The following is a 27288-nucleotide window of genomic DNA, read 5'->3' as shown; positions in this document are numbered from 1 at the left end:
GCGGCGGGCGGCGGCGGCGGCGGCGGCGGGCCGACGACCTACTCGGAGCCGGCGGGCGAGGACCACGACCCGGCGACGGCGCCCGACGGGGTGCTGCCGCCGCCCGTGGAGGCGCACAAGCGGCGGCAGCTGTGGCTCTGGGCGCTGCGTTACTTCCTCGTCGTGGCCGTCGTCTTCGTCGCGCTGCTGGTGCCCATCCTGGTGACGGAGAAGGACGGCAACGTGGACCTGAGCGACGCGGCGGCCGTCAAAAGCAAGAGGAAATCGCAGCTCATCTACTATGTCTTCTCGTGGCTGCTGGTGTCGTGGGTCAGCTTCGTCTTCTTCGACCTGGTCGGGCTCGCGCTGCCGTACATGTTTCGGTTCATAGCGAGGTCAGTTTCTCTCTTTTTTTTCTCTTATATGGGCATGATTAAAAAGCTAACAGCGGAACTTTCTTGTCTAGATATGTGAACCCAGCGCACCAAAAGTATTGGAGGTTCCTGCGCACTATGAGGCTGCCTATCTGCTTGACGTTTGGCATCGTTATATGCTTCGTGTCATTCACGTTTGTAAGTGTTATCGTCCACATCCAGTGTCACCGGGAAGGGGAAAGGATCAAGTGCTGAGACCAAGGCATGATGTCATATTTAGTTGATCACCTTCAACCACGAGCTTGCCATCAAGGCCAACAAGGGCCCCGACGACTTTGGCTGGGACGATGTGATTTCCGACATCCTCGAGCAGGTCAGCCTCTGGGCGGGCTTCTACATGGTGGAGAAGATGATGATACTGTATATCTCGATACATTATCACTATCGTGGAAACAGTAAGTCTAGGAACTCGCCTCGAAGTCGAACAGGACAAAGACTAACCCAAAACACACAGACACCAAGATCCTCAAGTCAAAGGACATGATGAACGCCCTCATCACGCTCTACGATGCCTCGCTCTACCTCCACCCGGCGCACTCGGGCGCCTTCGACGACGAGGACGCCGTGATCCGCGACGCGCACGGCGGGCGCGAGCACACGACGCGGCGGCGGCACGCGACCACGTACCTGTCGCGGCTCGGGGTGGACTCGTACGGCATGGCGTCCTTCTTCGGCAACTTCGTGTCGTCGACGGACCCGCGGTCGCACTGGTTCCGCCCGTCGTCGTCGTACGCGGCCGTGGAGCGGTGCCTGTCGTCTCCGCGGGCCGCCGCGGCGCTGGCCAGGCGCATCTGGGTGCCGCTCGCGTCGGGCGGGGCCGAGGTGCTGACGGCGGCCGACGTGGCCGAGGTGCTGGGTCCTTACCGCAAGGACGAGGCCGCGGCGGCGTTTGCGGTGCTGGACCCGGACGGCGCGGGCGACGTGCGGCTCGACGAGATGGTCATGGCCGTGGTCGAGGCCGGCAAGATGCGCCACGACGTGTACAGGGGGATGCACGCGGCCGACCACTGCATCAACACGTTTGACTGGGTGTGCCTGACGATGCTGGCGTTTATCATGATCTTTTTCATTAGTGAGTTTTTCCTTTTTTTTTTTTTTTTTTTTTGTTCCCTTGCTGTTTGTGTTGCCGAAAAGCATGGCTAACATGGGCGGGAAACCTCTTCCTCTTCCCAGTGCTCATCTACGTCCCCTCCATCAAGCAGATCCAGCAGCAGGTCTCGGTGCTGGCGGTCGGGCTGGGGTTCGCGGCGGGGCGGGCGGCGCACCACTTCCTGATCGGGGTTGTGTACGTCTTCTTCGACCACCCGTTCGACGTGGGCGACCGGGTCGAGGTGTACAACCTGTCGTCGACGACGGCGACGGCGTGCGTGGTCAAGCGCGTGTCGCTGCTGTACACGGTCTTCCGGCGCGTCGACACGGGGTCCGACATGCAGATCCAGAACCAGCAGCTGGTCATGAAGCGCGTCGAGAACATCACGCGGTCCGGGGCGAACCGGCAGTGGCTGTCCATGTTTGTCGACTTTACGACCTCGTTCCAGGACCTGGCCGCGCTGCGGCGCGAGCTGGCGGCCTTTGTGGCGGCGCCCGAGAACCGGCGCGACTACATGCCCGACGTGACGTGCGGGCTCGTGGGCGTGCACGAGCTCAACAAGCTCGAGCTGCGCTGCAGCGTCGCGCACCGCAGCAACTGGGCCAACGAGCGGCTGCGGGCCGCGCGCTCAAACAAGTTCTACTGCGCCCTGCTCGCCGCCGTGCGCAAGATCCAGCTGAGCCAGCCGGCCGGGCCGGGCGCCATGGGCCGGCCCGTCTACACGGCGCACATTGGCGAGGAGGCCGCGGCCAGGATGGCGGCCACCTATGCCGAGAGGCGCAAGGGGTTGAGGGTGGGCAAGCCGCCGGCCGCCGAGGACGAGGGCGACCGGGAGGGTGTAGATAAGGGTGCTGCGGCGGCGACGGAGGCGGCGGACCCGTCGGCAGACCCGTCGGCGGTGCGGGAGGACCGCGAGCGCCGGGACAGGGAAAAGGAGGAGATGGCCAAGGCGGTCGAGGCAGAGCGCGTGGCGCTGGCTACGCTGCAGAGGGTGCCGGTGGTGGAGAAGGAGACATTGGTGGCGGCCAGTTCGGCTATCGAGATTAACGAGTTCATTGGCGTGTCGACGACGGGGACGAGGAAGACGGGGACGAGGAAGACGGGGACGAGGAAGACGGGGCGCGGGTGTTGAGTTTCCGGGCATGGTGATGGTCTGACCAATATGAGGCTACCAGCCTGGGGCAGGGGGTAGACTACCTGCCGATACCTAATTGGAAATCCATAATATGACGTGTACAGCACAGAAATGTTGAGGCGTGGCTATGGCGTCACGGCCATGGCGTCTGGCAGAATCTCAGCCCAACGTGTCGCGCGACTGGGCACAGAGCGAGGCAATTTAGGGGTCTGTGTCATTTTGCTGGCAACTGTGGTAAGTGCGCACATTAAAAAGAGGGGGAAAAAAGAACATGATGCTGGTGTTCAGCCCATCACAACGGGTAAAATATGCCCGACGTAACGAGGCTAATGGGGATCTGGGGTACACAAGGCAAGATGGATCGATGTGATGGCATCCGCAGTGGCTTTCCCCGGTAGTGAGCTTGCTGCTGTGGAGGCCGCCTGGCTGGTAGCGAAAGTGACGGGTAGTGTGGAGTTTGGCATTGTCAAGAAGCATGTATCTTTTGTTAGCAGACACATCAGCATCCCCGCGTCCACTCCATCTCAGGATACCTCAGGGTACCCGACACCAACAAGACGGGCTTTGGATGATGCCATTTGGCCGCCCAAGTAGCAAAGCCACCCCCTGGATTGCTCGCCATTGCCCCCAGTAATAAGCTCATTGGTACCGGAAACCGGAATTCCCATACTACTATGTACCAAACTAGCCCGCAGTCAGCGTGGCATGCACGCACGACAGGTTCAGCAGGGGGCATCCAGGCTCGCCAATGTCGGCCGTCAGTCATATTGTCGAAGCCTCCACCGCATGGCATCGCGAACGAGACTTTGGTGAAGGAGGCAATGGGGAGGTGGCGGGAATATATACAGACGTGGCTTTTTCGCCGAGAAGCGATACCCGTCTCCAAGACCCGAGCCGACCCCGACGGCCGTGGCTGATCTTTTTGTGTCTTTTGCTGCACCAGCCTCAGATCGGTGTAGAGTTTCTACCTGAGCCAGGTATTTGTGTAAAGAAATCGATTTGGCTTTGGCCACTAACGGCGTGCCCAAAGGGGTTGCAGTCGCATGCAGAAAACCTTCCCCAAGCACGAGACCTTTACGACTTTTTTTTTCTTTTGCGGAGCGTCTTCTCCAATTTTTTTTTTTACCTCAATCTCCTGCCGTTGAGGCTGACCTGCTGATTCCCAGCTCAGCCAGAGCTTGGACCACCTCCCTCGACAGCAGCCGCGTCAATTTGGCTCTGGAGTCAATCTCCCCTGCCAGCACGCCATCGCCCTCAAACTCATTGAGACTCCCCCCTCAAGCCCAACAGGCCTCCGCTCTGCTCATCCACCCAGCCTGCCGTCCTGCGCCCGTCTGGTGCAGACTCCAATGGCAGACCCTGCTGGGAGCTGGCATCATCTGCACCGCTAGCGACGCAACCGCACCCAGCCAAGTGGTCGTCTTAGCCAGTGGTCGTCCACCTGCTGCGCTTTGCTCTTGCTCGCCCGCCACACCCTGGCTGCACCCCCTCCCCTCCTCTCCTTCTCCCGCCGTGATATTGCATGGACATGAGTCCAGATGCTGCTACGGCGCATCCAGGGCACGGCAATGCTGCTGCTGCTGCCGCCTCTCGCAACAGCCATGTTTTAGCCCCTGGCCGCTCACCCCAGCACAGGCACGATGACATGCCGCTGTTGCAGTCTGCTGCCTCCAACGCCAGCGCCAGCGCCAGCGCCAGCTCCCGCACTCGCACTCCGGGCCGACCTTTTATAAGCTCAGTAACCCAAGAATCTGTGGAACCTTGGACGACGCCCCCAGAGTCATTATCATCTCGGCCAGCCGCCTCGACCTCTGCTCGCCAAAGGCAGCAGCAGCTGGCAGACACCCCCCTCTCAGGGCGACCAAACAAGCCGACGCCGGACGATGAGGCGTTTTTGACGCTCGCCGACCGCGAGAAGAACTGCGATCGAAGGCGACCCGAGGACGAGGACCACAACCACCCCAGGTTGCCCGCCATGGCGACCCAGACCATCGGCAAGACCATGACGCCCTTCATGCGGGAGCACATCCCGGGCCTGTACGCCCCCGTGGCCAAGTCGGGGAGCAACCACCCACCCTCGGCCTCGTCGACGAGCATGGTACCGCCCAGGGACTCGAACAGCAAGTTCTGCTACCGTCACCGCCCCGACCTCAAGTGCCGGAGGGCCGCCGACGAGACCAAGATGGTTTCGATCCAGAATGCATGTCCACCCTGCTTGTGCCCACCCTGCTTGCGCATCCCTCGGTCCTTCTGCCTTGATTTCACCCCCTGGTTTACTCCTAGCTGACAGTTGCGCCTTGCCTCGAACCAGTCCCTCGAGAGGCTCCCCAACGCCGACAAGCAGGCTATCACACACGTCTGGTCGCTCTTCTCGGCGGCGCCGGCCAAGCACCGCGATCTGATGCTTCAGGGCATCATCACGCAGTGCTGCTTTCCTCAGCTCTCGACCGTCTCGCGCGAGGTTCACGAGCAGCTCAAGATCGATTTTGTAACCGCCCTCCCCGCCGAGATCTCGTACAAGATCCTGTCGTACCTAGACACCGTTTCGCTCTGCAAAGCCGCACAGGTTAGTCGACAGTGGCGTCAACTGGCCGACGACGACCAGGTGTGGCATCACATGTGTGGTGAGTGGTCTTTTATCTACTCTGGTCTTTTATGTTTGCACGCGGGCCACTTGGAACTGACGACTTGGCCTGTCAACAGAGCAACACATCGACCGCAAGTGCACAAAATGCGGCTGGGGCCTGCCACTGCTCGAGCGCAAGAGGTTGAAGGACTGGTCAAGGCAACAGCAAATAGAAAAGAACAAGGCGAAACAGATTATCAACGGCACCGAATACGCGCCACCGCCGCGCATCCCGACGCCCCTCTCCCTCCGATCACTGACACCGCCGAAGCGGGAGCGCGAGGTCGAGGAGGAGCCCTCACAGCCCAAGCGGCAGCGCTTGTCGAGGGTGGGAAGCAGTGGCGGCAGCGGGAGCGGCAAAGAGGCGGACCAGCAGACACAGGCGCAGAAGCCAAAGTCGCGGCCGTTCAAGGACGTTTACAGGGACAGGTTTCGGGTCGGATACAACTGGAGGCACGGCAAGTGCTCCATCAAGATTTTAAAGGGCCACACCAACGGCGTGACGTGTCTGCAGCTGTTGGATAATATTCTGGCCACGGGCTCGTACGACGCTACCATCAAGATCTGGGATATCGATACGGGGCGAGAGCTGCGGACGCTCGAGGGCCACAGGCGCGGGATCCGCACGCTGCAGTTTGACGAGAGCAAGCTCATCAGCGGTAGCCTCGACAACACGGTCAAAATTTGGAACTGGCACACGGGTGAGCTGCTGAGCAGCCTGCAGGGCCACTCGGACGGCGTTATCGGGGTCCATTTCGAGGGCGAGTTCCTGGCGTCGGGGTCCATCGACACGCGCGTCAAGGTCTTCAACTTTGTCACCAAGGAAACGTTTTGCCTCAAGGGCCACACGGACTGGGTCAACTCGGTCCGGGTCGACACCGAGTCCCGTACCGTGTTTTCGGCCTCGGACGACTTCAAGGTCAAGCTGTGGGATCTTGACACCAAGCAGTGCATCCGCACCTTTGATAGCCACACGGCCCACGTCCAGCAGGTGCTGCCGCTGCCGCCCGACTTTGAGCCCGACGAGAGCCTGCTGCACCCGCCCGCTGCGAGCGCCAGCACCACGTACCAGAACGGGGCCAGGTCGGCATCCCCGCAGCACGAGATAGACCTTTCCCCGGGTCGTCTCAGAGCAGCGTACGGCGACGCGTTTGCGGCGGACCCGACGCGGCCGCTGCCAAGCCGATACATGCTCTCGGGCGGACTGGACTCGACGATCCGGCTGATCGACACGGCGACGGGGCGGTGCCTCAAGACCTTCTTCGGGCACTTTGAGGGCATCTGGGGCCTGGCGGGCGATACGTTGCGGGCCGTGACGGCGGCCAACGACGGCATGGTCAAGGTCTGGGAGCCGACCTCGGGCCGGTGCGAGCGCACCTTTACGGGCCACCGCGGCCCTGTGACGTGTGTCAGCCTCAGCGACTCGCGCATGGCCTCGGGCGGCGATGACGGCGAGGTGCGCCTGTACAGCTTTCACGACACCGAGGGCATGGAGGAGCTGGGCACGCCTAGTTAGCGGGTCTGCTCTTTTCTCACTCTCTGTTTCTTTTTCCCTCTTTTTTCTTTTTCTCTCTTATTTCTCTCTCTTTTATCTCTCCCCCATCTTCCTGCATCATATCCTCCAATGGCTTTATTCTCCTAAATGGTTCTGTGGTTACCTCGGGCATTATACCGGCGCAAGAAGTTTTGGGATCAAAGGGCCACGTAGTAATGCGCTGTAGGGACGAAATAGACCGCTTTTTGGCAACACTCTCACGATAGTTACTGTGTAGGCCATTGAGATGGAATGCCGAACTCTGGCCGTCGATAGGTGAGTGATATGCAGTCTTGACATGCAGTCTTGACGAATGCGGCTAAACCCAGGCCAATCCCAGCGGCCTGGGCTGGGCTGTGCGCGGCCAGACGGAGCCCCGCTCCCCCGCAGAATCACAAGCTGCGACGCTAGAGGCAGGCATGGAAGTCTTGCCGGCTGCTGGTCGGTTATCGTGGGGGCAGGCGGGCAGGCCAGGGGTAAAGAGAGGTACGTCACTTGACAGACCACGGCGGCTGTCACAAGCCGACAATGGCCGAGGTGAATTGACGAAGCTGAGCTAGTGCCAGGGACAGCGGACAATTGAAGATTGTGACAACTAAAGATTGATTCCGAGCCAGCAACAACTCGGAACAAAACACGGAGCAGGCCAAGGGTAACGTGTGGTATTGTGAAAGCCTGCCGCCCATCTCATACCCCAGCACAGAACACGGCCGCACGTCACTCGAACTCACTCCAACAGTACCTCTCCGCTGTTCACTGTTGTGCCCTTCGGCCGAGGCGACGCGGTTCCGGCTGGCCGTTCGCCTCCCCCCCCCTCAGCTCGGAGCTGTGTGTACTTGTGTACTGTCCAGAGGTAACCAAGCTGTATGATGCGCAATTACGTCCCAGCCAAGCCCCCCCGCCTGGCCGTGGTTCGCACGTGCTTTGTTTTGCTCTCCCTGCAACAACCAACAGTTTGCCCTTGCGCTGCTAGCTAGCAACCCGGCTAGCTGGATGTCCGCCAGGAGGGACGAGCCGCACGCGCCCCCGGCTCGAAAAAGACCATCTCCAGACCCGCATCCCCGACAGCCAGCCCCGAGGGAACGAACCCCCTTGGCTGTCGGCTTCAATGGCAGCTGATGTGTACCTCGTAAATGGCCCCTTGCTTTCCTCGGGCCACTCTTGGAGATGGACGTTCTCTTTGCCGTCACACCCCCTTCCCTTCCCGTCTGTGGAGACTCGGATCCGGCTCTTTCTCTTCGTCGTTCCCTTCTCCTTGCTATAACTAAGCCGGCTTCCCATTCCCCCCCTGACCCCAAGCTTGGCGGCTCGGAGCTACCCCCCTTCCACCCATCGCGTGGCTTTTTTTCTTGTAGTGTTTTTCCTCCCTCCGTCATGGTGCCGAGGCATTTGCTAGCTTCCGCCGCTCGTGTCATGTTTGGACGGTGACACGCTTTCTCTTACAAGAACATATCTCCTCCCCCCTCTCATCTCTTGGTTTATTTTTCTTTGATCCTTTTGCCCCTGTGCATAAACACACCCGAGCGGGCCGCATGCAGGCAAAAGTCTGAGTATTGCGACGCGACAGAGCCCCCCCCCTGACAGGTTCCGTCCTCACTTACACGGCGCCCACATTCTCGGTCCTTTTTTTTTTGGAGCTCCACTCCTCGGTATCCGGCTGCCGAAATAGACGCGGGCCACAAGGGCGCACGTAGATACTCGCGGTCGGGGTGTTCCTTGCTGCGGGCTATCCGTCTGCGAACCACCCGGGCCAGCCCCGTCGAAGGAGCGGAAGCACGTGAAAATCTGCAACACGGACAAAGGACTCGGGCGAGCACGCGATCTGGACTTGTTGACACACTTGCGCCCGCCTCCATTGTCGACTCAAAGCCAGCCCCGGTGCTTGCCGACTTGCAGTTATCCCCTAAACGCGCTAGGAGCCGGAACAAAAGAAGCGAAATAAGACATCCCATACCAACCTCGGGCTTGTAACCGGCAGCAAGGACAGAAAACCTTGAGGGGGCCTAAAGGGAGAGAGAAGAGATTGAAGAGATCCCAGAGAAGGGAGGGCTCTTGAAGACACAGCCGAGCCATGGCAACAAAAGTAGCCAAGGACGGCAAGCCGCCACCGTCGGCGGCCGTCAACCTAATAGGTAAGGGGCTTTTTTTTTCTTTTTTTTTTTCCACGAGAGAAGATGGCATGACGGAGAGACAAAAGACAAAAGGCTAACCCAAACCAGCGGGCGGAGGAGCCGGCATGATGGAGGCGCTCGTGTGCCACCCGCTCGACACCATCAAGGTGCGGATGCAGCTGTCCCGACGGGCGCGGCAACCCGGGGCGCCCAAGCGCGGCTTCATCAAGACGGGCAGCGAGATTGTGCGCAAGGAGACGCCGCTGGGGCTCTACAAGGGCCTGGGCGCGGTGCTGACGGGCATCGTGCCCAAGATGGCCATCCGCTTCACCAGCTTCGAGGCCTACAAGCAGTCGCTGGCCGACAAGCAGACGGGGGTGGCGACGGGGCGGGCGACGTTTATGGGTGGGTAGTGTCTGGTTTCTATCCCTGTGGCACGCAAGCAGTAACTGACAAGGAGATACCAAAAAACATAGCCGGACTCGCCGCCGGGGTCACCGAGGCCGTCGCCGTCGTGACGCCCATGGAGGTCATCAAGATCCGGCTGCAGGCGCAGCACCACTCCATGGCGGACCCGCTCGACATCCCAAAGTACCGCAACGCCGCGCACGCGCTCTACACGGTGGTCAAGGAGGAAGGGTTCTGGGCGCTGTACCGCGGCGTGTCGCTGACGGCGCTGCGCCAGGGCTCCAACCAGGCCGTCAACTTCACCGCCTACACCTACTTCAAGGAGAGGCTGGTGGCCTGGCAGCCCGAGCACGCGGGCACGACGCTGCCGGGGTACCAGACGACCCTGATCGGGCTCGTGTCGGGCGCCATGGGCCCGCTGAGCAACGCGCCCATCGACACCATCAAGACGCGGCTGCAGAAGGCGCAGGCGGTCGAGGGGGTCGGGGCGTTTAGGAGGATTGCGCAGATTGCGGGCGACATGTTTAAGTGAGTTTTTTTTTTTTTTCTTCTTCTTTTCTCTCTCTCTTCCCTTTCCAACTTCTAACCCACCCGACCACAGACAAGAAGGCTTCCACGCATTCTACAAGGGCATCACGCCCCGCATCATGCGCGTGGCGCCCGGCCAGGCCGTCACCTTTACCGTGTACGAGTATCTAAAGGAGAAGCTCGAGACGCGCGGGTCCTTTTCCCTGTCCGGCGGCGACTACCAGGACTAGAGGTCCTTGTTCCGGCGCGGGACTTGGGAGGATCCGGGGAAGAGAGGACGGGGAGGGGACTGAGGAGTGCTGGGACTGTGGCATGTCGTGTTTTGTGGATTTGAACATGAGCCAATGCATCAAACAAGTTCTTAGGTAGTTACGTGCACTGTAGGGTATTTCATCAATGCTGTTTGTTCTAGTCCAACAGTTAGACTGCCTGCTTTCCTTGTATCCCTGGTCTATACCTCATGTCGTGGCAAAACCCCACCCATCTACCGGCCAGGCCTCTTGGGCCGGCTAAACGCCTTCTTCTCCTCGACCCGCGGGTGCAGGTCTTCCAGGACGGCGGCCTCGGTGATCTCGGCCGGCTCCTCGACCTCGAAGCGCTTGGCGGGCGCGAGGCCGCACTGCTGCTCGGCGGCGGCCAGCACGGCGCGCTTCATGAGTGGGTACATCATGCGGAACTTGATGGACGCGCGCGCGCCGCCGCCGCCGCCGGCCGGGCACGTGTAGAAGAAGAGGACGGGCTCCTCGGCGGTTCCGGCGTGCGTGTGCGCGTACCGGTAAAAGGTGAAGCGCGGCTCCGTGGCCGAGATGGTGGCCGACAGCTCGGCGATGGACGAGGGGGAGTCGGATGAGGGGACGAGCTCGACCGTTTCGGATTCGGGGTTGATTTTCTGGAAGGAGGTGTGCGTATTTGTTTAGTATTGGAGTATGGCAAAGAAATGAATACCAAATAAAAAACAAACCTACCAGCATGACCAGCACCTTGCTGCCCCCCGCCAGCTCCCTCAGCGCCGCAAGCGCATCCTCGGCCACGGGCATGGCCATGTTCTTGCTGAGGTGTATCTCGCGCACGCCCGTGCCGGCGCCGGCCTCCTGCTCGGCGCGGCGGACCTCGCCGAGCGTGCGCTCCTCCTCGGTCAGCGGCGCGGCCGTCTCGCCGTGGGCGTCGTGGCGGCGGAAGCCGTCGGCGCTCAGCTCGGCGGCCGAGTCGGCGTAGAGGGACTCGCGGAAGTGCTCGGACCCGAGCTCGCGCGTCAGGGTGAGCCGCGTCGACGCGAACAGCATCTTTTGCCGCACCGGCGCCGCGTCGGGTATGTACGTGGCGGCCACCAGGGCCGGTCCGGGCTCCGACGCGGGCGAGCGCCGGAGGAGCACGTACTGGGCCTGTTTGGGCGTCAGGCGCGGCTGCAGGAGGCGGTCGAGGTTGGCCTCGAAGGCGGCGGGGGTGGCGGCGGCGTCGCTGCCGCTGGGGTCGGTCAGGAACCCGACCGGCTTGATGGTCTCGCTTTCGATGGTGACTAGTAGGGCGAAATGGGAGGGGGTGGAGAGGAGCTCGGCGAACTGTGTCTTGAGCTCCTCGGAGGCTGGAGATGGAGAGTTTGTGTTAGTATGTACTCCAGTGGCTATAGTAGTGGCTATAGTCTATCCAGGCTCGATGCCCGACGCGGGTTGGACGTGGGTTGGACGCCGGAACTTGCCAGAGATTCCCGACTGCATCCTAAGCTAGCCGGCCGCGCGTTGGAGCGCGGGGCTATCTGGGGTGGTTTGGGTGGTTTGGGTGGTGAGGCGGGCTGTGGGATGGAGGGAAGAGAGCCGATGAAGGCCGGGCGGACAAAGGTGACTTCAATAAAGGTGACTTTATAGAAGCTCAGGTGTTTGTTGGTCGGGCTCAAACGAGAGACTTGGGTCGAGGAAGCGTGGACGAGACGGCGGCGCCAGTTGACGTGCCCCGCACCACCATAAAGTCCCCGCAGAGCATGGCGGAGCTCCGCCTGTGGTGGAAACAGTTGAGAGGCATCCGAACTTAGCATCATTGATCGAAACCATTGGATATCAAATATTACATGTACTTTACTCCCCGAGCAAGATGGCTGCCGTGAATGCTAAACTCCGAAACCCATGGGTACATGCGTACCTATAAAACACAGCAAAACTCCCTCGCTCGTCATTACAATGCCCCATTAAAATGCCCCATTAAATCCGTAACCCAAAGATGCCGCTCCTGCGTTGAAGTCAAACAAGATGCGAGGACCAGCCAGGCCAACTGTCTCCTGTGTCTCCTGTGCGTAATCCAGATGTAAAGTGATCAAGTAGTAAAGAAGAAAAAAATCACCCCCTCGAAATCCAGTACCCCCCGTTCCCGTGCGCCCGGTCCATCAACCCCGACGCCTCGGTCCGGACGCCGAGCAGGTGCAGCGGCACGCGGTCCATCTGCATCTGGGCCTTGTCGCGGGCGCCCAGGAGGCGGTCCCCGATGGTGCGCGCGTTCTTCTGCTCGCGGATAAAGTCGCGCACCACGTCGGGCTGCCAGCACTCGCGCGCCAGGCTGGCCCGCGTGAGGGCCGAGTCGACCGCCAGGTGCCTCTGCTGCTTGGCGGGCGGGGTGTCGCGCGCCAGGCGAGGGCGCAGGTAGCCCATCAGCACCACCTTGAGCCGCACGTCGAAGAACTCGACCCCGGCCAGGTCGTCCTGCAGCAGGTGTACCGCCACCGACGACCGCGCCGCCACGACGGCCACCGCCTGCCCGCCGCGGCTCGTCGCCACCGACGACGGCCCCGCCGTGATGACGGCCGGGTGCCAGTCGAAATCGACGCGCTCGTCGAGCGGCTTCTTGCGCGACCCACCCGACGCGGACACGCACGCCCAGCCAAAGTAGACGCCGCGCAGCCGCTGCCGCACCTCCTCGGGCACGTCGTCCAGGTTGGCCGTGGGCGCGCCCGCGCCGCTCGTCAGGCTGGCCGCGGACCCGCGCACCACCTTGCCGGCGAACTTGAGCGGGAACGGCGCCTCGGGCCCGTCGTCGGCGCCGATGGTGGTCTCGCCAAACACCTGGGCGCCGGGCCCCGCGCCGAGCGCGTCGTAGCGGCCCGCGGCGTGGCCGTCGGCCCTGTAGCGGGCGTTTGCGCCCTCGAGCTCGCCCTGCACGCCCGAGCGCTGGTAGGCCATCTTGCCGGCCCTCGCGATGGCGGCCGAGTGCTTGACCTTGCTCTCGACGACCGTCGTGGCCTTCTTGATGACGGTGCCCTGCGCCGCGCCCGCCGCCATGGTCACGGGCTTGGTGTACTTGCTCACGTACACGACCCCGACCGTGCTGGCCACCTTGATGCCCACCTCGAGCGGCATGGTGCTGACGCTGGCCCCGCGCAGGATGCTGACGTCGGTGCTGGCGCTGGCCACGCGGAACACGGGGCTGGAGCAGAGCACCTTTTTCTTGTAGTAGTACTGCCCGCCGCCCGCCGCGTCGTCCTCGTACTCGTTGTTGTGGTGGTGGTGGTGCTGGCCGTCCTCCGAGTTGGCGTTGGAGCACAGGATGATGCGAAAGTACCCGTCCTCGGCCGCGGCGGGGATGCGCACGACGTGCGTCTCGCGCCAGGCGTGCTTGGCGACCCTGCCGCCCGCTTTCGCCGCCTTCTTGAGCCACTTTGTCACGTCGCGCTGGAACGCGCGCTCGTCGCCCTCGGGCACGGCCTCGACCCCGGCGCGCTGGGCCGGCGTCACGTTGATCCAGGACCCTGTGGCGCCCACCAGCGACTTGAGCCGCATGCCCTTGTCGCCCGTGAAGCCGCGCTGCTGCAGCCAGAGCGTGCGGTCGGCCGGCAGCGGCGCGTCCGCAAAGACCGACACCGACACCGACGTCTCGGGCCCCTGGTACATGACGATGGCGGGCGAGTGCCGCATGATGCTGTGGTGCCGCGCCGACTCGACCGGGTGCGGCAGCAGCCCACCCGCGAACAGCGCCGCGTCGCCCGCCGCCTTTTTGAAAAAGTTCTTCTTGGCCGGCTCCGCCGCCGCCGCCGCCGCCGCGTCCACGGTTGTCGAGACGGGTGGGAAGGCGCCGCCGTCGTGTGTGCTGGTGGGCGTGGCGGGGCTGAGCGAAACGGGCGTGCCCGAGGCCGTGGCCGGTCGCGTCAGGCCCGGGACCTCGACGGGAGTAAAGGTGCGTGCGCGCATCTGCAGGTGGCGCGTGTGCTCCTGCGTGTGCACCTCGACGTGGCGCTGGACGGTGCCTTGGGGCGGCAGTGGCGGCGAAGGGGAGTCGGGCCCGGCGGCGTGCTTGCCGGGGATGCGCAGGGGCAGCGGCGGGATGGCCTTGGGGGCCATGCGGCCTGCGTACTCGTCGTTCCAGCTGTCGGCGTCGTTGTCGGGGTAGATGGACGAGGCCGAGTCGTCCTGGAAGAGGTCCTCGGGCCCGCGGACGGGGCGCAGGTCGTCGGTCCGGATGCCCAGGCCAATGCCGGCGTTGGCGTAGGCGGGGTGGTGCGGCGATGGTGTCGGCGGCTTGGAGCTGAGGAACTTGGGTATGCTCGGCACCGCGGGCTCTTGGGCGGGGGCTGTTGGCCTGCGCCGCAGGCTGGCCTCGCTCCGGCTAGTCCGAAGCATTGGGAAGGTGCTCATGATTATGGGGTATGTTGGTTATTCGGTCTCGTGTATGCGTAGCGGTCGGGTTGTCGTTGTCTTTGGTGGAATGCTAGTGGTGGTGGTGGTGGTGGTTGTGGTGATGGCTGGCATCTGTAGTTTGTGTCTCGGACTCTGTTCAGCAACCGCCCATGGTCTCGCTCAAAATTGAAAGCACAGACTTCTGTCCCAGAAAAACAAGACAAAGAGATGGAATACGAGACAGAGAAGGCAACAAAGAAGAGGTTGTCGACGTGAATAGCCCGCGATCAAAGGCAAATCCGATGAGGCAGATTGTCGCAGCATTGGCGGCGACACGGCAGGGTATAGCAGGGGTCCCAGCCAGGGTCCCAACCAGGGGCGTTTTCAATGGGCATTTCGACATCCAGCAGAGGCGCTTGGCAAAAACTCAGGGCGTGTCACTGCGAATCATGGCTCTTGCACCGCTTGGCCGCCGTCTAATTCGGGCCGCAGGCCCAGTCGAGAGGCCGATTGTTTTCCTCGAGCCGCAGAGGGGTCGTTTCATGTTCCTGCAATGGCCTGCTCCCGCCGTTTGTGCCTGTGGAAAGCCGACCTCGTGCTCGACAGCTCCCATTCCTGCCCCTGTTCCTGGTGCCCAGCCCACGTGGTCTGGCCCCAGTGCCCCAGCACCAAGCGCCCTCCCCAGAAGCGCCCACGGTCAATCGAGCCGTCCCCGCCCGCCTCCAAGCGCCCTGTATTTTTGGCAGCCGCCGTTGATCCATGGCCAGTCGTTGCCGCGATAACGTGAACAGGTGCCATGTCCTCCTCGCTTCACAGCCATGGCAGCCAGCCAGCCCCTGCTATGTCCACAAAACATCGGGCGCTGGCAAGCAAACAGGTTGAAGATTGAAGCAGCCCGATCACTGGCCATGTGGCGCGCCTATCCCCTGTCTGTATGACTGCAAGAAACCGCAGAGCCCGGGCAATGTTATGAATGTCCACTTGCTGTTAAAACACTGGTTGGATCCCCGCATTACTTGATCATCGTTGGCATGAATTCAACACCACCACCAACTGACTTCTAACGCTTGATCCTTGCGGAACCAGGCACTTAGGTAGAGGTAGCCAGAGGACACACAGTCCAGGTTCAAGGTCCCCAACAAAATTCTTGTAGCAGTGCAAGTGCGGGTGGCGTGGTAGTATGCCCTGCACATGAATGAGCAAGAGCAAAAGAAATAAAAGATTGCGGTCTGTGTGGATCGAACACACGACCTTCAGATAAGGTGTCTGAAGTGTAACTTCAGTCTGACGCTCTCCCAACTGAGCTAAGCCCGCTTTGGTTGATGCTCTGCAGTCCCATTGGCAGCATTATACGCCCACGGCTACACCACCCAAATCCCGCACATCCAATCGTCGCCCCTTGGCCCGCTCTAAATCCCCACTCCAGACAACATCGGCACCAAACCCTTCCTTATTCGCCTTCTGTTTCTAAAGCTTTCTCTCCCCATCCTAAAGATTTATTTCCAGGGAAGCAAAAGCACGTTTGAAACGAAGTGGTAAAGATACAGGGTAGATGTTGAGGGGTGTTCGTGTGTTACGGGGTTAAGCCGAAGGCCGGAAACGAGGTGATCACGATAGTAGCAAGTAGGTCGATAGGTGGTCGATGCTATATTGCTATAGGCTTGATACAACAACCTCAAGCTACCCAAGTCCCGTGGCTCCGAGGCCCGTGCCGCAGATGCCTGCGGCCTCCGGAGTGCGCGGTCATCCGGTCCCAGCCACTCCATGGCGGAGCCCTTATGTGGCGCGCCCTCACTGGCCTCGGGTCTTGTCAGGGGCGCTTGGCGCTACGGCATCAAGCTCCCTTACATCCTGACCCTATCTTCGGTCGTTCTTCGGGCGCCCCCAAGGTCCCAAGCAGGATCCCCGTCGCCATAATGGCCGAGAGAAGCAACGTCACAATAACAAGATGCCAAGTCGGCTGCTATATCTTGTTATTGGCGGCGGGCCTCCGCAGATCTTGGGGTGATGGACGCGCTCCGCGAAGTCGCTCTATAGGTAAAAGCCGGGGGTCGCACCGGGGCTGTGTACCGTCTCGCATCGTGCTGAACAAGCCATCTCACCCCTTTGCGTGTCTCGGCGGATGGCAGGAGATTATGGGATTGTCTCGTCGAGGCAGGCTGCAGAGGGAACGGCGCCGTGTCCCGGCCAAGGAAAGCTCGGGGCCTAGCCTCGGGTTGGTGAGGTACGGCCCCTGTATAGTGAGCCGCAGCGATTCGAAACCGCTTGGAGTTGCCTGTGTGTTCGTTTGGTGCTCCTTGACACGTTGATGCTTTTCTTTCATAGCAATAACCATCTGAATCACGACCTAGGAGTGTATCCCCAGGGAGAGTCTCAAGTAAAGGATCCCATTGAAGCAGTCAGTGCTACGTGGACTTTGGAGATAGCTACTAACCAAGGCCACGTGGTAGGCCATGCAGCATCATCTTGATGGCATTGTTTGCGTTCGGGTTTCCGAACCGCCGAAAGTTGCTTCTCTCCCCTGTTACAATCGCGCACGCATCATGATTGAAATGACGCCCACTCTGGAAAGTGGGCAGCTTTTGGGCATCCTCATTGGGGCGTGAGGGACGCTAGAGCGGCTGTAGTAGCACCGAAGGAACTGCACGGTCAAGATTGGGAGACCATTCGGGAAGCCATCTCCGCTACTCTCATTCCTATGCTTGCCAACCCAGCACCGAACATTGTGGGCTCAACACGACACCGACTGGGGCATTACTGCAGGGTTTCCCCTTGTATACCCAAGCGAGCGCTTGTCCATTTAGAAGATATCACTGGCCAAGATTGGTGGTGGTTGCTCCGAAGTGCTGTTAGACAGCTTCTCTAGATCTGCCCCTGCCGCGGGCACGTGGTTGGTCAGGGCGCGGACCTAGAGCAATTACGGGGGCTGACGGCACTCCAAGTGGTGAAGAAGAACTTGGCCAAACAATACAAGACGGTAGTAATGGCAGGCATGGCCGCCCTCTCGGAAGTTGGTGTGTGCAGTCAGCGAAGGCTGACATTGGCCGGTTCGCTTGGGATGAGGGTATGACGACACGTCTCAACCGAGAATGAAACATTAGCGCGTGGAAAGAGCATGGCGGGGCGCTGGTCAGAAGAATAAACCAAACAAGCGGTCCCATCGAATATGGGTGTGTGGGAGCAGGCTGGCAAGAACGGTTTGGGCTCCTGGATCGAGCTGGACGAGAAATGGGATGATGGGCGGTGATATCGATCTCCCCAGCATAGCAAGGATCCCAAATCCATGGAACCGGGTAATGGGGATCGGGAGGGTCTGCGTGGGATGGGGGGGGATCGTGGATTTGTTTCGCCGACCCTCGAGGGTAGGGTGACGCAGCAAGGGGTCTCCTTAAAGCGAGACGCGCCAGGTGCTCAATGTGCTAGTTTTGCCGGCCTGCCACTCGCTATCGGACCTTTGAAGCCTGCACTTTGCAGCGGAAAGCATTTGCCGCAGTCATCTTGCTTGCTGTTGCCTCTCCCAAACCCCCGGAGGAAATTTCGTCATTGAGAGTGTCTGGAGAGACCAGGCGGGCCGGGTTGAGATCCGGTGGGCAGGGGAGCTGAGCGGCGCCGGGTGCCAGGCATGGTTGGGTCATGATTATATCAGGGGCGCGGAAGGCGTCCATGGCGAGACTCGTGATAGGTCGCCAGCTCAGCCAATAGAGCTGTGGCCCCTCCTCGACAACCCGACGCCAGGCGCGGCTTACGGTCCGTGGTCGGCCGGTGAACGAGTTCCTGGGTTAGCGGCGAGGCAGCCATCCATGCTGTGCGACCCCAAGGCCTCAGAGACAAGTGTGGCGCTGGACGGAAGGAGTGAAAACCGGATCATTGGCGCTCGTGGCGCATCTAGTGCGCCAGCCTGGCAGGCAGAACCGTCAGCCGCGCCACATGCATCCCATTTGGTCTGGGCTCGGGGTTTGAAGCACGGGATTTGAGATTGCTAGCTTCGCGCACAACAGCACCGGATATCGTGTACGACAAGGCTCCCAGACAAAGGCGACGAGATTCTGCACACCAGCCATCTATTGTCATCGGAAAATGTGGAGCGCAAAAGCCTGCCGAGTCGATCCGATGCGGGCACTGTCCGTTCGTGCCAAGGCTTTGCCCTGTCCTGGGCAGCATTGCTGGGGAGCAAGTTTCACTTCAGCTCGGCGCCTCGAAGGGGTGGTGCGGGGGTGCATGCTCAAGGGGCGTGCGGCTGTTTGGTTTGGCGGTTCAGGAGCAGGCACGCAGGACACCCGAGCGCAACAGCACCGCCTGCCTTGCGGACAGCAAGCACGCCACAGGAGGGCGGCAGCGGGATGGGTTCCGCGGCGACGACGTTCGGCCGTGTTCGTCCAACGATCTCCCTGCCTATCTGAGCAGGGCGAGAGAGACAGGGCGGGCGCCAAGGCTGGATGGGAGCGTGTGAGATCAAACCGATGATACATATATCACGTCCCGATCGCCTGGGGTCGTCCCGATCGCTTGGGATCGACGATCAGGAGGCAGTGCTGCATGTAGGATTGTGACAGTAACAAGAAATGGAAAGAAAGGAACAGAAAGAGGAAAAAGGACGGCGATCTTGGTTCGATTGCAGTCGAATCGTACGACAAACAGCTCCTGTTAATGGTGCTGTATCTATAATACACGCCGCACAGAAGAAGAACGTTGTTGTTGGCACACGTTGCCGTTGCGACTCTAGCCACGCGGATGGAACGTTGGACGTGCAGATGCGTTCTTCTTTTTGCTGATCTGGTTCTTCCCCCGGCTGTTTCCATGACCGAAGTTACATCGATGACGGGGACAGGGTTTTTTTTACAGGGGTTTTTTTTTTTTGCTGGACACCCACAGCACCCTCGTACTTTGCTGTGAGATCCCTGTGATCGCTGCGAACCCAGCGATGCTCCAGTGATCGGGTGGCAGCAAGACCCTGGGGTAGCGGGCGTGCGGGCCTTTTGAGATTGGCAACCATGGATGGATGGATGGATGGATGGATGGATGGATGGATGGATGGATGGATGGATGGGTGGGTGTTGATGATGGGGTGAAGCTGCTTTTCTTTTCCATTGTTTTTTGTCTCCTTCTTTCTCTTCCAATCTTCAGGGTCCGGCTCCGCCAGAACGGTTGGCCGGATTGTTTTTCCTTTGGTTTTTTAGCTTTGGTGGTACCCGCCATGGCGCGCAGCCATTGACTCGGTTATTGGACCTCTCGGCCGGAGCTTTTCAGGCCCGACCGTTGGGGTCCAATAAAAAAGTCGAAAAAGCGGCCGAGGAGGAAGAGCCGCGATCGCCCGTCGGTTTTCTTTCTTTCCTTTAGTCTCTTCTTTTGTTCGGAGAATGTGTACCTTGACGGATGACCCTGCCACCAACACCCTGGCTCCATCTTGCTTTTTTCTTCCTGTGTGCCAAACATCAGTCACGCGTCCATCCTTGTGCGCACGCTGCTTGTCTCGAGTGCCTCTCCTGTCACATACATACCTACCTACCTACCTAGGTAACCATCTAATTAAGGGGAGGGTGGGCAAGGCTGCGTAGTCAACAGACGTCACGCAGGGACCTACTGAATGGAGTGCACCGAAAAATAACCGAAAGGGAGATGGCAGCTGTCGTCTTGTCTCCAGTGCAGTACTAGTACAATGCTCGCTCCATCACGCCCGGTGACGTCCCAGGAGTAAATGTGCACAAACCACAAACCAGGCTACCGGCTCCCAATGATATGGCGGCGGCGTTGCTGTTGTAAGTGGCTTGGTTACACCTTACCGGAGTCCTGGGTACGCGTCTTCGGGGACGACCCCAAGTCGGATGCCAGAGCAGCCGGCAGATCCCATGTTACTAGACCTGAGCGCCAGTCGCGCTATCCTTCCAGCTTTGGTGCACGGGATCCCGCCACCCTTTTCCATGCGGAGGCTGCTGAATGCCGTCCTCGCGTCACTGCCGCTTACCGCCATCGCCATGTCCTGCCTACCCATCCCAGGTCCTGATCCTTGCCCGTCTGTCTTTTTCGATTACTGAACATTGCCAAGGAGGGCGTCACCACGCCCGCCGTGGTTCCACGGGGAGGGTTGGCGTCACTTGCAGTGCCATCCCGGATAGGGCTCGAGGCGGGCAACCACAGGAACGCCAATCCGCAAACGGCCAGGCCTGCCTTTGTTTTGCGCATGCGAACCAGACCGGCTTCCCTTTCTAACCTCTTTCGTCTTCGGGCTGTTCCTGCTACCACCAGCACGGTTCATATTGACGTAGAGGTACGTACACACACCTTGAGACCAATCTTGACTGAGATGGACAACTGAACGCTCGCCATCTACTCCGATTGGACACCCGTGCAGTACCTCAGCCTCATCATCTCATCACCGACTGCAGCCAGATCCCGACTACTACACACCAGTCATTAGGCCATGCGTCTTGACCTGGACCGTAGATATTATTACTGTGTGTCTGCGATGTACTCCCCAGACCGCGGCCAAGCACCATATTTCCCCCAAGGACAGGAAGGCTGAGCGAGTGCGTGGTGTGCATGGTGTGTGTGGTGTGCGCACGCACAAGACAACACCTTCGTGCCACCCATGCTCAAAGGAAGGTATTGCGAGCTTTTGGGGACCACCTGGGCGATCCCTGAACCCAGCCCGTGCAGCCCGATCCCCTGCTAAAAAAAAAGTCCGAACAATGAAGGGCTTCGCACTCTGAGTGGGCACGTGGTGGGTTGCTTTGCCTCGTTGGATGACGGCCCCTGTTCCGTATCGACCAGGTCTCGATCCCTCCTATTTCTCCTTGCCTAGCCCACACATACTACCCTGCAAGATCGATGTTACTACCCCCGCCGATTCCTACATCCTTGTTCCCACTTTCTAGAGATCGCGGCCATAGATCCTTAGCACCGCAGACGTGCTTATGGAAAACCCAGACGATGTGGGAGTGGGCCCAGGTTGCTGGCATGGCCCAGGGCGGGGAACTCGCCTTGCGGCTCGACACGCCCGGACAGATCGCCCCAGCATGCGGGACCGTGGTCCACCGCGGCTCGTCATCCCCTAGGACGCCCTATTGCCGGCGCCGTGGATATGCTCCATCTGGGAATAGACAAGGGGGCGGCGGTGTGTGCCGAGAGCTATCATTAGCCAAGAAAGGGCAACCCCTAGAAACAAAAAGGAAGCCATCTCTCTCCCCCTTTCCAGGGGTGGGGATAAGGCAACTCGACTGGGAAAAGCAAGCACCTTCACCGGTTTAAAAGCAGGATTTTCTGTGTTTTTTTTTTTCGACGGAGTGTGCGAGAGGAGAGAGTAGGCAAAGGAGGCGTCGGCCGGGCTTGGTCGGCCTGTTTCCGCAGCCATCGTTGACGACGCACTGCGAGCGGGCGTTTTTCCGTTCCAAAAAGGGTTCAGCGCCATACTATTTTTCGGCACTTTTCCTGCTACCTAACCCCCACCGGGGCCTGGGCTATCGATCGTGCGCCTCTCCGGTACCGAGTCACTTACTACCATCGATACCTCCCCCCCACCGAATCCAGAGGCTGCCAGAGCGCCCGCCTGACGGACCGCCGTCCTCCCCCGGGTCTTCCTTCCGCCCCGCTCGCTCTCGACCAGGCCTGCGCGCGCGCGCACTCCTCGAGCGCGAAGATTACCACCCATTCCGTTCTAGGCCGCTTTCATATATGGGCGGCTAAGCCAGGCGGTCCTCGGGTCAAGCCTCGTTGCTTGGCGTTTCTGTTCTTCCTTTTGTTTACTGCTCCCACACCCGTGTCCCGCCTCTTGCTGCCACCGTCCTCCCACGACTCGGGCGTCGCTCACATACTCTATTCTTTCCATGGGGATTACTGAACAATGAGCCGGTGACTTCAAGCCACACATCTCGGGGGCCTCGCCACTCCGACGAAAAGCAAGAGAGAGGAGAGAAGTTCGCAAACGCGAGAGGCTGGTAGGAAGCAGCCCCAGCAGAGTAACCGACAGGGCCACCCGAGCTGGGCATCATCGAGACAAGAGAAGATGTGTGCCGTACTCGACAGCTTGGCGTTGGCTGGGTATAAAAATGTGAGCCCAGCCCGTTCATCACCATGTATTTGCCCCTATACCATCACCACAGCCTCTTCACTCGCTCCCAGGCCCATTTACAGTACTACCGCCTTCCAGGGTGGTGATATCCCCACTCGGCCAGCTTGCCAGTCCATTCCCTATCACCCAGCCTTCCGCAGTTGCTTCCTTGTGCCATACCGACAGCCCCTCTGCCCCCTTGTTCCCTCAAGTAGAAAGCTCAGGAGACAGGCCGTTCATCACCATGTCTGACCACCAGCACCACCAGCTGAGCGACGAGGACATCCGCCGGTCGTGGGACCTCAGCTTCGTCGTCCAGCCCGTGTCCTACACGGGCGTGGGGCAGCAGATCCCGCCCGTCGCCGTCCGCATCCTGCCGCCGAACCAGCACGGCGAGACCGTCTACGCCCACTGCAGCCTCGTGACGCTCGACGACCAGCCCGTCGAGCCCGCCCTGATCCCGGGCACCTCCAACTACCAGGAGGCCCTCGAGTCGGACCGCGGCACCCACGGCCTCATGTGCCACGCCTCGGAGCCCACCCACTCGGACCCCATCATCGTCGACCCGGCCAGGGAGAGCCTTCCCAAGAAGCGCAGTGCCGGCGGCAGCAGCAGCCGGGCGGGCGGCAGCAGCAGCAGTTCCAGCAAGGGCAACTGGGCCGCCTGGACGTCCCCGGGTGGGATCGCCTTTTGCGCCGACGGGGGTGACCTCCACCTGTACTTCGCCTTCTCGGGGCTCAAGGTCGCCTGGCCTGGGACTTATGCCCTGCACGTCGAGATCTACCGCTGTTTGGAGTACACAGAACCCGTCGCGAGGGTTATCTCTGGCCCCATCCAAGTCATGGAGGGCAACGTTCCGAACCAGAAACTCAGTGAGCCTCACGATCCTCCTCCGGCGCTTGAATGACACTGACCGACCATCTCCTGCAGGCAAAACCGCCCAGAGGGTCCTACTTCGGCTCCAGGAGCACCACAACATGGCCAACCTCCAGATCGATAGCAATGATTTTGCCGACTTTATCTAAAGGGAAAATGCCTCACTAGTGGCGTAATTATCCAGTTGTTTCATATGTCAGGGTTGGTCATGTGGCGTTCTTATGTATTAGTATTTGGGTTTCCCTTTTCGTTTTGCTAGATTGGTACGTGCCTTGCTTGCTTACAAGCTTAATGCTGTTTGTACACATCTGGGTGGTGTGGGGTTAGGAATAAAGATCATTGCACACGTTGCGTTTAATCTCCCTGATAAACAAAACTGGAATCTGTTAGGGGCCTCATCTGTTGGCACGTGTAGGCATCTAAGTGTTCTCGTTCGTATTCTCGTTTCTAATTATCCCTGGCGTGACGCTGTGGAAGAGAAAGTTTTGCTATCACGATTTCCGAGAGGTGAACCAACCATGCCTGTTAGGTCGGGGCCGGGGGAGCCATGGTAGGCATGAGTCTAGCGCTTCGGCGGTTAGGGCTGCCGTGGGCGGCATTGATGAGCTAGATAGAACCTTGGTATTAATCCCTGATTACATCCAACCAAGCCTCGAATCTGGGCAGGTCTGATCCTTTCCCATTTAAGGCCTGATCAGCATAACGCCCGATGCCCAGGCCAGCGGCCCTTGGAGTAGAGTCGACTGGATCACGGTTGGAGAGGTTCCAGGGATTAGAATTGCTGATTGTGTTCCTGGGGCGGGCTGTCCCACTGCCCTATCAATTCTTATCCCTGTAACCTCTACGCTAGGCGGCGATCACCAAGCCAACCCCCCCTTTCCGGGATATTTGCCCGGGTTGTGAGGCCTCCGCCGCAACGGTCCTGACGATCACGAACCTGCCAGCTTCCTTAAGCGTACAAGCGATGAAAGAGGACATGATCTACATTGCATCTCGAACTATAACCTGTTTGGGAAGCACACATTCTTCGCCTCACTTTTCTTCGCATGGCACACATGCCTCTCTGCATACCACGCCAAGTCAGGTATTTGTCACATACACATGTGAGCGAGCGGGCGTGACGGCCAGGCCTGGTCACCGTGGCGATGCACTGCGTTCAAGCCCCTCGTCCCCTCCTCGTTATTGGCTCGGCCCCATGGCCCTCCGACGGAATCCACCTCCAAGCGAGGTCCCACGATGCGCGGCTCCTAGACAAGGCGCGATCTAGATTCATCGTCCACGCACCAAAGGATCATGGCTCTTGCACAGATATCACCTTGCCGTCAGCCCTTATCAGCCCCGGGGGTGCCGCCATTCTGGATAAACACACCCCTAACCCAGGCCGAAAACAGCCTGTAAGCCGGGAGAAGAGACTACTATGGCGCTATCTCCCTCCCACTCCATCCCCTTTCTTACGCCAAGAGATCCTTGCACTCATCCGGCCAGAGTACACAGCATGGGACCAGGCCTCCTTCGGGCAACCGGTCAGGTCAGCCAAACCGGTTCTTCGCTGATTATCGTTACCAGCCCACCCACACAAGTCTTTCCCAGCCCAGAACATGCCTCTCGTTTGTTCATGTATCCCATTAAATGGGATACTCCCGTGGTAGAGTCACTACCAAGGTAAGATAGGGGATGGGCTGAAGTTGACTCTCACCATAAACCCTCTTCTCGCACGCCCAGGGGTGCGTTCCCTCTCGTGGCCCACCTCTTCCGCCCCCTCCACCTAGCCTCCCAGGCTAGCCCATGAGCAGAGCCAAGTACGGCTGGGCCAAGTCTACGAGCTATTTTCGATGAACGCCGCGGGGAGCTGGCCGATACTTCCTAGCACTCGGGCGCAAGCCCCCGCCTATTTTTTTTTTTTGGGCCAGGGCCGAGTAGTTAGTGTGAGCTCATGCGGGAGACGGCCGTGTGACTGCTCTAGTCTCCATGAATATGGTAATTCGCAGCTTCTCGTTGGCCGTGATACGGGCCGCGCCAGCCGCGAATCTAGTCTCATGCTAACCGTGACCAAGAATCGAGGAAGAGCAGAATTATCCACTCCACCCCCTCTGGGTGTACCATGATTCTACCTCGGCGCGTTGCAAGTTCTCGTAAACATGTATGGATGTTGCTCCTTTAGCCCAATGTCGGGACTTTATTACTAAAATGAACTGATTGTAGTAGTGTCATCTTTTCAAGCTCTCAAGAAAACTAAGTATTTTGCAATACCTGATAACCCCGGCGACGAAAGGGAAATGGGTGGTTGAACATTTAAAAATTAAAATTGCTAATCCCGTTAGCTTTCTTAACTCTGCTTCCTATTTTTATTCCTGCCTTTATTCGTCTGGGTTCTTATATTTTTGCTTTGGTTCTCATTTCCATTTCTATTTTTACAGACGTTATTTCACGGCGATAGCAAATGTAACTCTAAAAACCTGTATGCGCAGCCGTGTTGTTGCTTAGGTAGGGATGCCGTTTCTTCTGGGGTGGGCGTGTTAATTTACTACATGCTTGCTTTTTAAAATGCGTGATTTTATAAGGGCTTCGTTTTTATTTTATTTAACTAGCTTGATAAAACCCAAACGGGGCTCGAAACAAAAGCCGGGCACCATGCGTAGTAAAGCGATTATTAATCACGAAAAAGAAAGCTGCCAATGCCACAGAAATAGCCAATGGGCCAAGCCCAGCTCCTCCATGCCGGGGCCGGGGTCAGCGGACCGAACCGGGTTGACAGCGGGGGCGGGACCCGGCAGCTGGAGCTGGAGCTGGAGCTGGCGGGGCCAGGTCAATGGCCATGGCCGTGGGCAGCAGTGCCGGAAATGGGGTGTCAAAGGCAGTAATACGTTGAGGAAAGAACAAAGAAACGCTGTCAAATTGCGCCATCTTTTTTGTCCGTGTTTGAGGCAGGCCCGTGCACTAGCCTGCCTACCTGCTTCGCGAGCGAGACACACTGTACGAGCTGCGAGCTGCTGGAAAAAACAAGAAATTGTCACCATCACCATGACCAAAACCACCGCCGTCGCCGCCACCATTGCCGCCACCACCATGGACGTCTTCTTGGACGTGATAAAGGCCGTGAAAGGCATTACCAGCACCCTTCAACTCCCTTTGACGTTGGCTTGTGCCTTCACCATCACACAAACCTGGGGGAGAGCGGAACGGAAGTAAAGGCCGTCGCGCCCTGAACGACGGACCAAAGGAGACGGCAAACCTCTCGGGGCAGGCGAGCGAGGACACGCGGGTTGCATACATAAATTGCGTCTCGTTCGGCGGCGCGGTTTGGGTGACCTTGGAGTGATTGTACCACACCAATCTCCCAAAGCACCACTTTTCCAAGCGAAGGCCGGGACCCCCCTCCCCAAGGACGAAGTCGCTGTCGCCGCCATCACCACCACCACCACCAGCAACGCAGATGCCGATACTGCTTCTGCCACTGCCGCTGCCGCTGCCATAACAATACCACCGATGCTGCTACTCCCACCCTGCCGCTGCTAACAACCCCACGAGCCCTTGGCCTGTGGCCTCCTGGCCCTGGCGCCGGTGCTGAAACGCAGATACATAAGCTGGCACATACCTATCCTCCATTCCCCCCTTCAACTCTTCATTGACACGTCCCGTGCGACCTCACACGCCTCCATTCCTTCGGGAAACTGGCACCGCCTATTAATGGTAAGGTGACCCCGGGGGCTATGCCGCACCCCAACGGACCAGGAAAGCGTGTTATGCTCTCGAATGGTATCATATACTACAGTGATGAGAGCCACAACACCGCTCGGCACCCTTCCGGCTCGGACAAGCACAGCATTAACCTAATTGAGATTTTGCTACATGGGAAGAATGACTCGAAAGAACCATCACATACGACCATACCCACCGGAATATACGGGATCCCGTCCGCTCTCCCTTA

The 27288-nt window shown here is 59.5% G+C and overlaps 12 protein-coding genes and 1 non-coding gene across 13 annotated transcripts; 10 read left to right on the top strand and 3 right to left on the bottom strand.

The window, feature by feature from the left end:
* The first annotated feature begins 120 nt into the window (after positions 1-120).
* Positions 121-2723, top strand: GGTG_12763 (hypothetical protein). The gene is made up of 5 exons (XM_009230664.1): positions 121-374; positions 446-551; positions 634-808; positions 868-1485; positions 1587-2723. The coding sequence occupies exons 1-5, from the start codon at positions 355-357 to the stop codon at positions 2633-2635; spliced, it is 1968 nt and encodes a 655-aa protein (XP_009228928.1). The 5' UTR covers positions 121-354; the 3' UTR covers positions 2636-2723.
* Positions 2724-3007: 284 nt separating this feature from the next.
* Positions 3008-3232, top strand: GGTG_12762 (hypothetical protein; the record flags this gene model as incomplete). Its single annotated transcript, XM_009230663.1, has 1 exon — positions 3008-3232. The coding sequence occupies one exon, from the start codon at positions 3008-3010 to the stop codon at positions 3230-3232; it is 225 nt and encodes a 74-aa protein (XP_009228927.1).
* Positions 3233-3791: 559 nt separating this feature from the next.
* On the top strand, positions 3792-7213 carry GGTG_12761 (sulfur controller 2). The gene is made up of 3 exons (XM_009230662.1): positions 3792-4838; positions 4950-5262; positions 5342-7213. The coding sequence occupies exons 1-3, from the start codon at positions 4161-4163 to the stop codon at positions 6778-6780; spliced, it is 2430 nt and encodes an 809-aa protein (XP_009228926.1). The 5' UTR covers positions 3792-4160; the 3' UTR covers positions 6781-7213.
* An 855-nt stretch (positions 7214-8068) lies between these two features.
* Positions 8069-10318, top strand: GGTG_12760 (succinate/fumarate mitochondrial transporter). Its single transcript, XM_009230661.1, has 4 exons — positions 8069-8930; positions 9018-9314; positions 9386-9845; positions 9919-10318. The coding sequence occupies exons 1-4, from the start codon at positions 8870-8872 to the stop codon at positions 10073-10075; spliced, it is 975 nt and encodes a 324-aa protein (XP_009228925.1). The 5' UTR covers positions 8069-8869; the 3' UTR covers positions 10076-10318.
* GGTG_12759 (hypothetical protein) lies at positions 10153-11879 on the bottom strand. Its single transcript, XM_009230660.1, has 3 exons — positions 11542-11879; positions 10811-11427; positions 10153-10734 (listed from the first exon to the last, which is right to left on the bottom strand). Exons 1-3 carry the CDS (start codon positions 11558-11560, stop codon positions 10330-10332), a joined length of 1041 nt encoding a protein of 346 aa, XP_009228924.1. The 5' UTR covers positions 11561-11879; the 3' UTR covers positions 10153-10329.
* GGTG_12758 (riboflavin kinase) lies at positions 11825-15050 on the bottom strand. Its single transcript, XM_009230659.1, has one exon. It carries the CDS (start codon positions 14456-14458, stop codon positions 12173-12175), a length of 2286 nt encoding a protein of 761 aa, XP_009228923.1. The 5' UTR covers positions 14459-15050; the 3' UTR covers positions 11825-12172.
* On the top strand, positions 14743-15222 carry GGTG_12757 (hypothetical protein; the record flags this gene model as incomplete). The annotated part of the gene is made up of 1 exon (XM_009230658.1): positions 14743-15222. One exon carries the CDS (start codon positions 14743-14745, stop codon positions 15220-15222), a length of 480 nt encoding a protein of 159 aa, XP_009228922.1.
* A 36-nt stretch (positions 15223-15258) lies between these two features.
* Positions 15259-15639, top strand: GGTG_12756 (hypothetical protein; the record flags this gene model as incomplete). Its single annotated transcript, XM_009230657.1, has 2 exons — positions 15259-15372; positions 15535-15639. 2 exons carry the CDS (start codon positions 15259-15261, stop codon positions 15637-15639), a joined length of 219 nt encoding a protein of 72 aa, XP_009228921.1.
* A 24-nt stretch (positions 15640-15663) lies between these two features.
* GGTG_20255 lies at positions 15664-15754 on the bottom strand. The gene has a single exon. It is a non-coding gene; the product is annotated as a tRNA-Phe (tRNA).
* Positions 15755-16204: 450 nt separating this feature from the next.
* GGTG_12755 (hypothetical protein) lies at positions 16205-16357 on the top strand (the record flags this gene model as incomplete). Its single annotated transcript, XM_009230656.1, has 1 exon — positions 16205-16357. The coding sequence occupies one exon, from the start codon at positions 16205-16207 to the stop codon at positions 16355-16357; it is 153 nt and encodes a 50-aa protein (XP_009228920.1).
* Positions 16358-17423: 1066 nt separating this feature from the next.
* Positions 17424-18890, top strand: GGTG_12754 (hypothetical protein; the record flags this gene model as incomplete). Its single annotated transcript, XM_009230655.1, has 3 exons — positions 17424-17454; positions 17972-18328; positions 18439-18890. The coding sequence occupies 3 exons, from the start codon at positions 17424-17426 to the stop codon at positions 18888-18890; spliced, it is 840 nt and encodes a 279-aa protein (XP_009228919.1).
* Positions 18891-22650: 3760 nt separating this feature from the next.
* Positions 22651-23509, top strand: GGTG_12753 (hypothetical protein; the record flags this gene model as incomplete). Its single annotated transcript, XM_009230654.1, has 2 exons — positions 22651-23356; positions 23415-23509. The coding sequence occupies exons 1-2, from the start codon at positions 22729-22731 to the stop codon at positions 23507-23509; spliced, it is 723 nt and encodes a 240-aa protein (XP_009228918.1). The 5' UTR covers positions 22651-22728.
* A 2544-nt stretch (positions 23510-26053) lies between these two features.
* Positions 26054-26876, top strand: GGTG_12752 (hypothetical protein; the record flags this gene model as incomplete). The annotated part of the gene is made up of 3 exons (XM_009230653.1): positions 26054-26165; positions 26365-26502; positions 26719-26876. The coding sequence occupies 3 exons, from the start codon at positions 26054-26056 to the stop codon at positions 26874-26876; spliced, it is 408 nt and encodes a 135-aa protein (XP_009228917.1).
* Positions 26877-27288: the final 412 nt, after the last annotated feature.

This window comes from Gaeumannomyces tritici, assembly GCF_000145635.1.
Source record: "Gaeumannomyces tritici R3-111a-1 unplaced genomic scaffold supercont2.9, whole genome shotgun sequence".
Taxonomy (NCBI): domain Eukaryota; kingdom Fungi; phylum Ascomycota; class Sordariomycetes; order Magnaporthales; family Magnaporthaceae; genus Gaeumannomyces; species Gaeumannomyces tritici.
Note: the sequence above shows the minus strand (reverse complement) of the source record. Positions and strands in the feature narration are given on the sequence as shown.

Coding starts and splice junctions, on each gene's coding strand:
- GGTG_12763 (XM_009230664.1), top strand. CDS start 355: ATGTTTCGGTTCATAGCGAG. Junction 375..445: donor ATGTTTCGGTTCATAGCGAG/GTCAGTTTCTCT, acceptor TTTCTTGTCTAG/ATATGTGAACCCAGCGCACC. Junction 1,486..1,586: donor TATCATGATCTTTTTCATTA/GTGAGTTTTTCC, acceptor TCCTCTTCCCAG/TGCTCATCTACGTCCCCTCC.
- GGTG_12761 (XM_009230662.1), top strand. CDS start 4,161: ATGGACATGAGTCCAGATGCTGCTACGGCGCATCCAGGGCACGGCAAT. Junction 4,839..4,949: donor AGATGGTTTCGATCCAGAAT/GCATGTCCACCC, acceptor GCCTCGAACCAG/TCCCTCGAGAGGCTCCCCAA. Junction 5,263..5,341: donor GGTGTGGCATCACATGTGTG/GTGAGTGGTCTT, acceptor GCCTGTCAACAG/AGCAACACATCGACCGCAAG.
- GGTG_12760 (XM_009230661.1), top strand. CDS start 8,870: ATGGCAACAAAAGTAGCCAAGGACGGCAAGCCGCCACCGTCGGCGGCC. Junction 8,931..9,017: donor GGCGGCCGTCAACCTAATAG/GTAAGGGGCTTT, acceptor AACCCAAACCAG/CGGGCGGAGGAGCCGGCATG. Junction 9,846..9,918: donor ATTGCGGGCGACATGTTTAA/GTGAGTTTTTTT, acceptor ACCCGACCACAG/ACAAGAAGGCTTCCACGCAT.
- GGTG_12759 (XM_009230660.1), bottom strand. Junction 10,735..10,810: donor GCAAGGTGCTGGTCATGCTG/GTAGGTTTGTTT, acceptor ACCTCCTTCCAG/AAAATCAACCCCGAATCCGA.
- GGTG_12758 (XM_009230659.1), bottom strand. CDS start 14,458: ATGAGCACCTTCCCAATGCTTCGGACTAGCCGGAGCGAGGCCAGCCTG.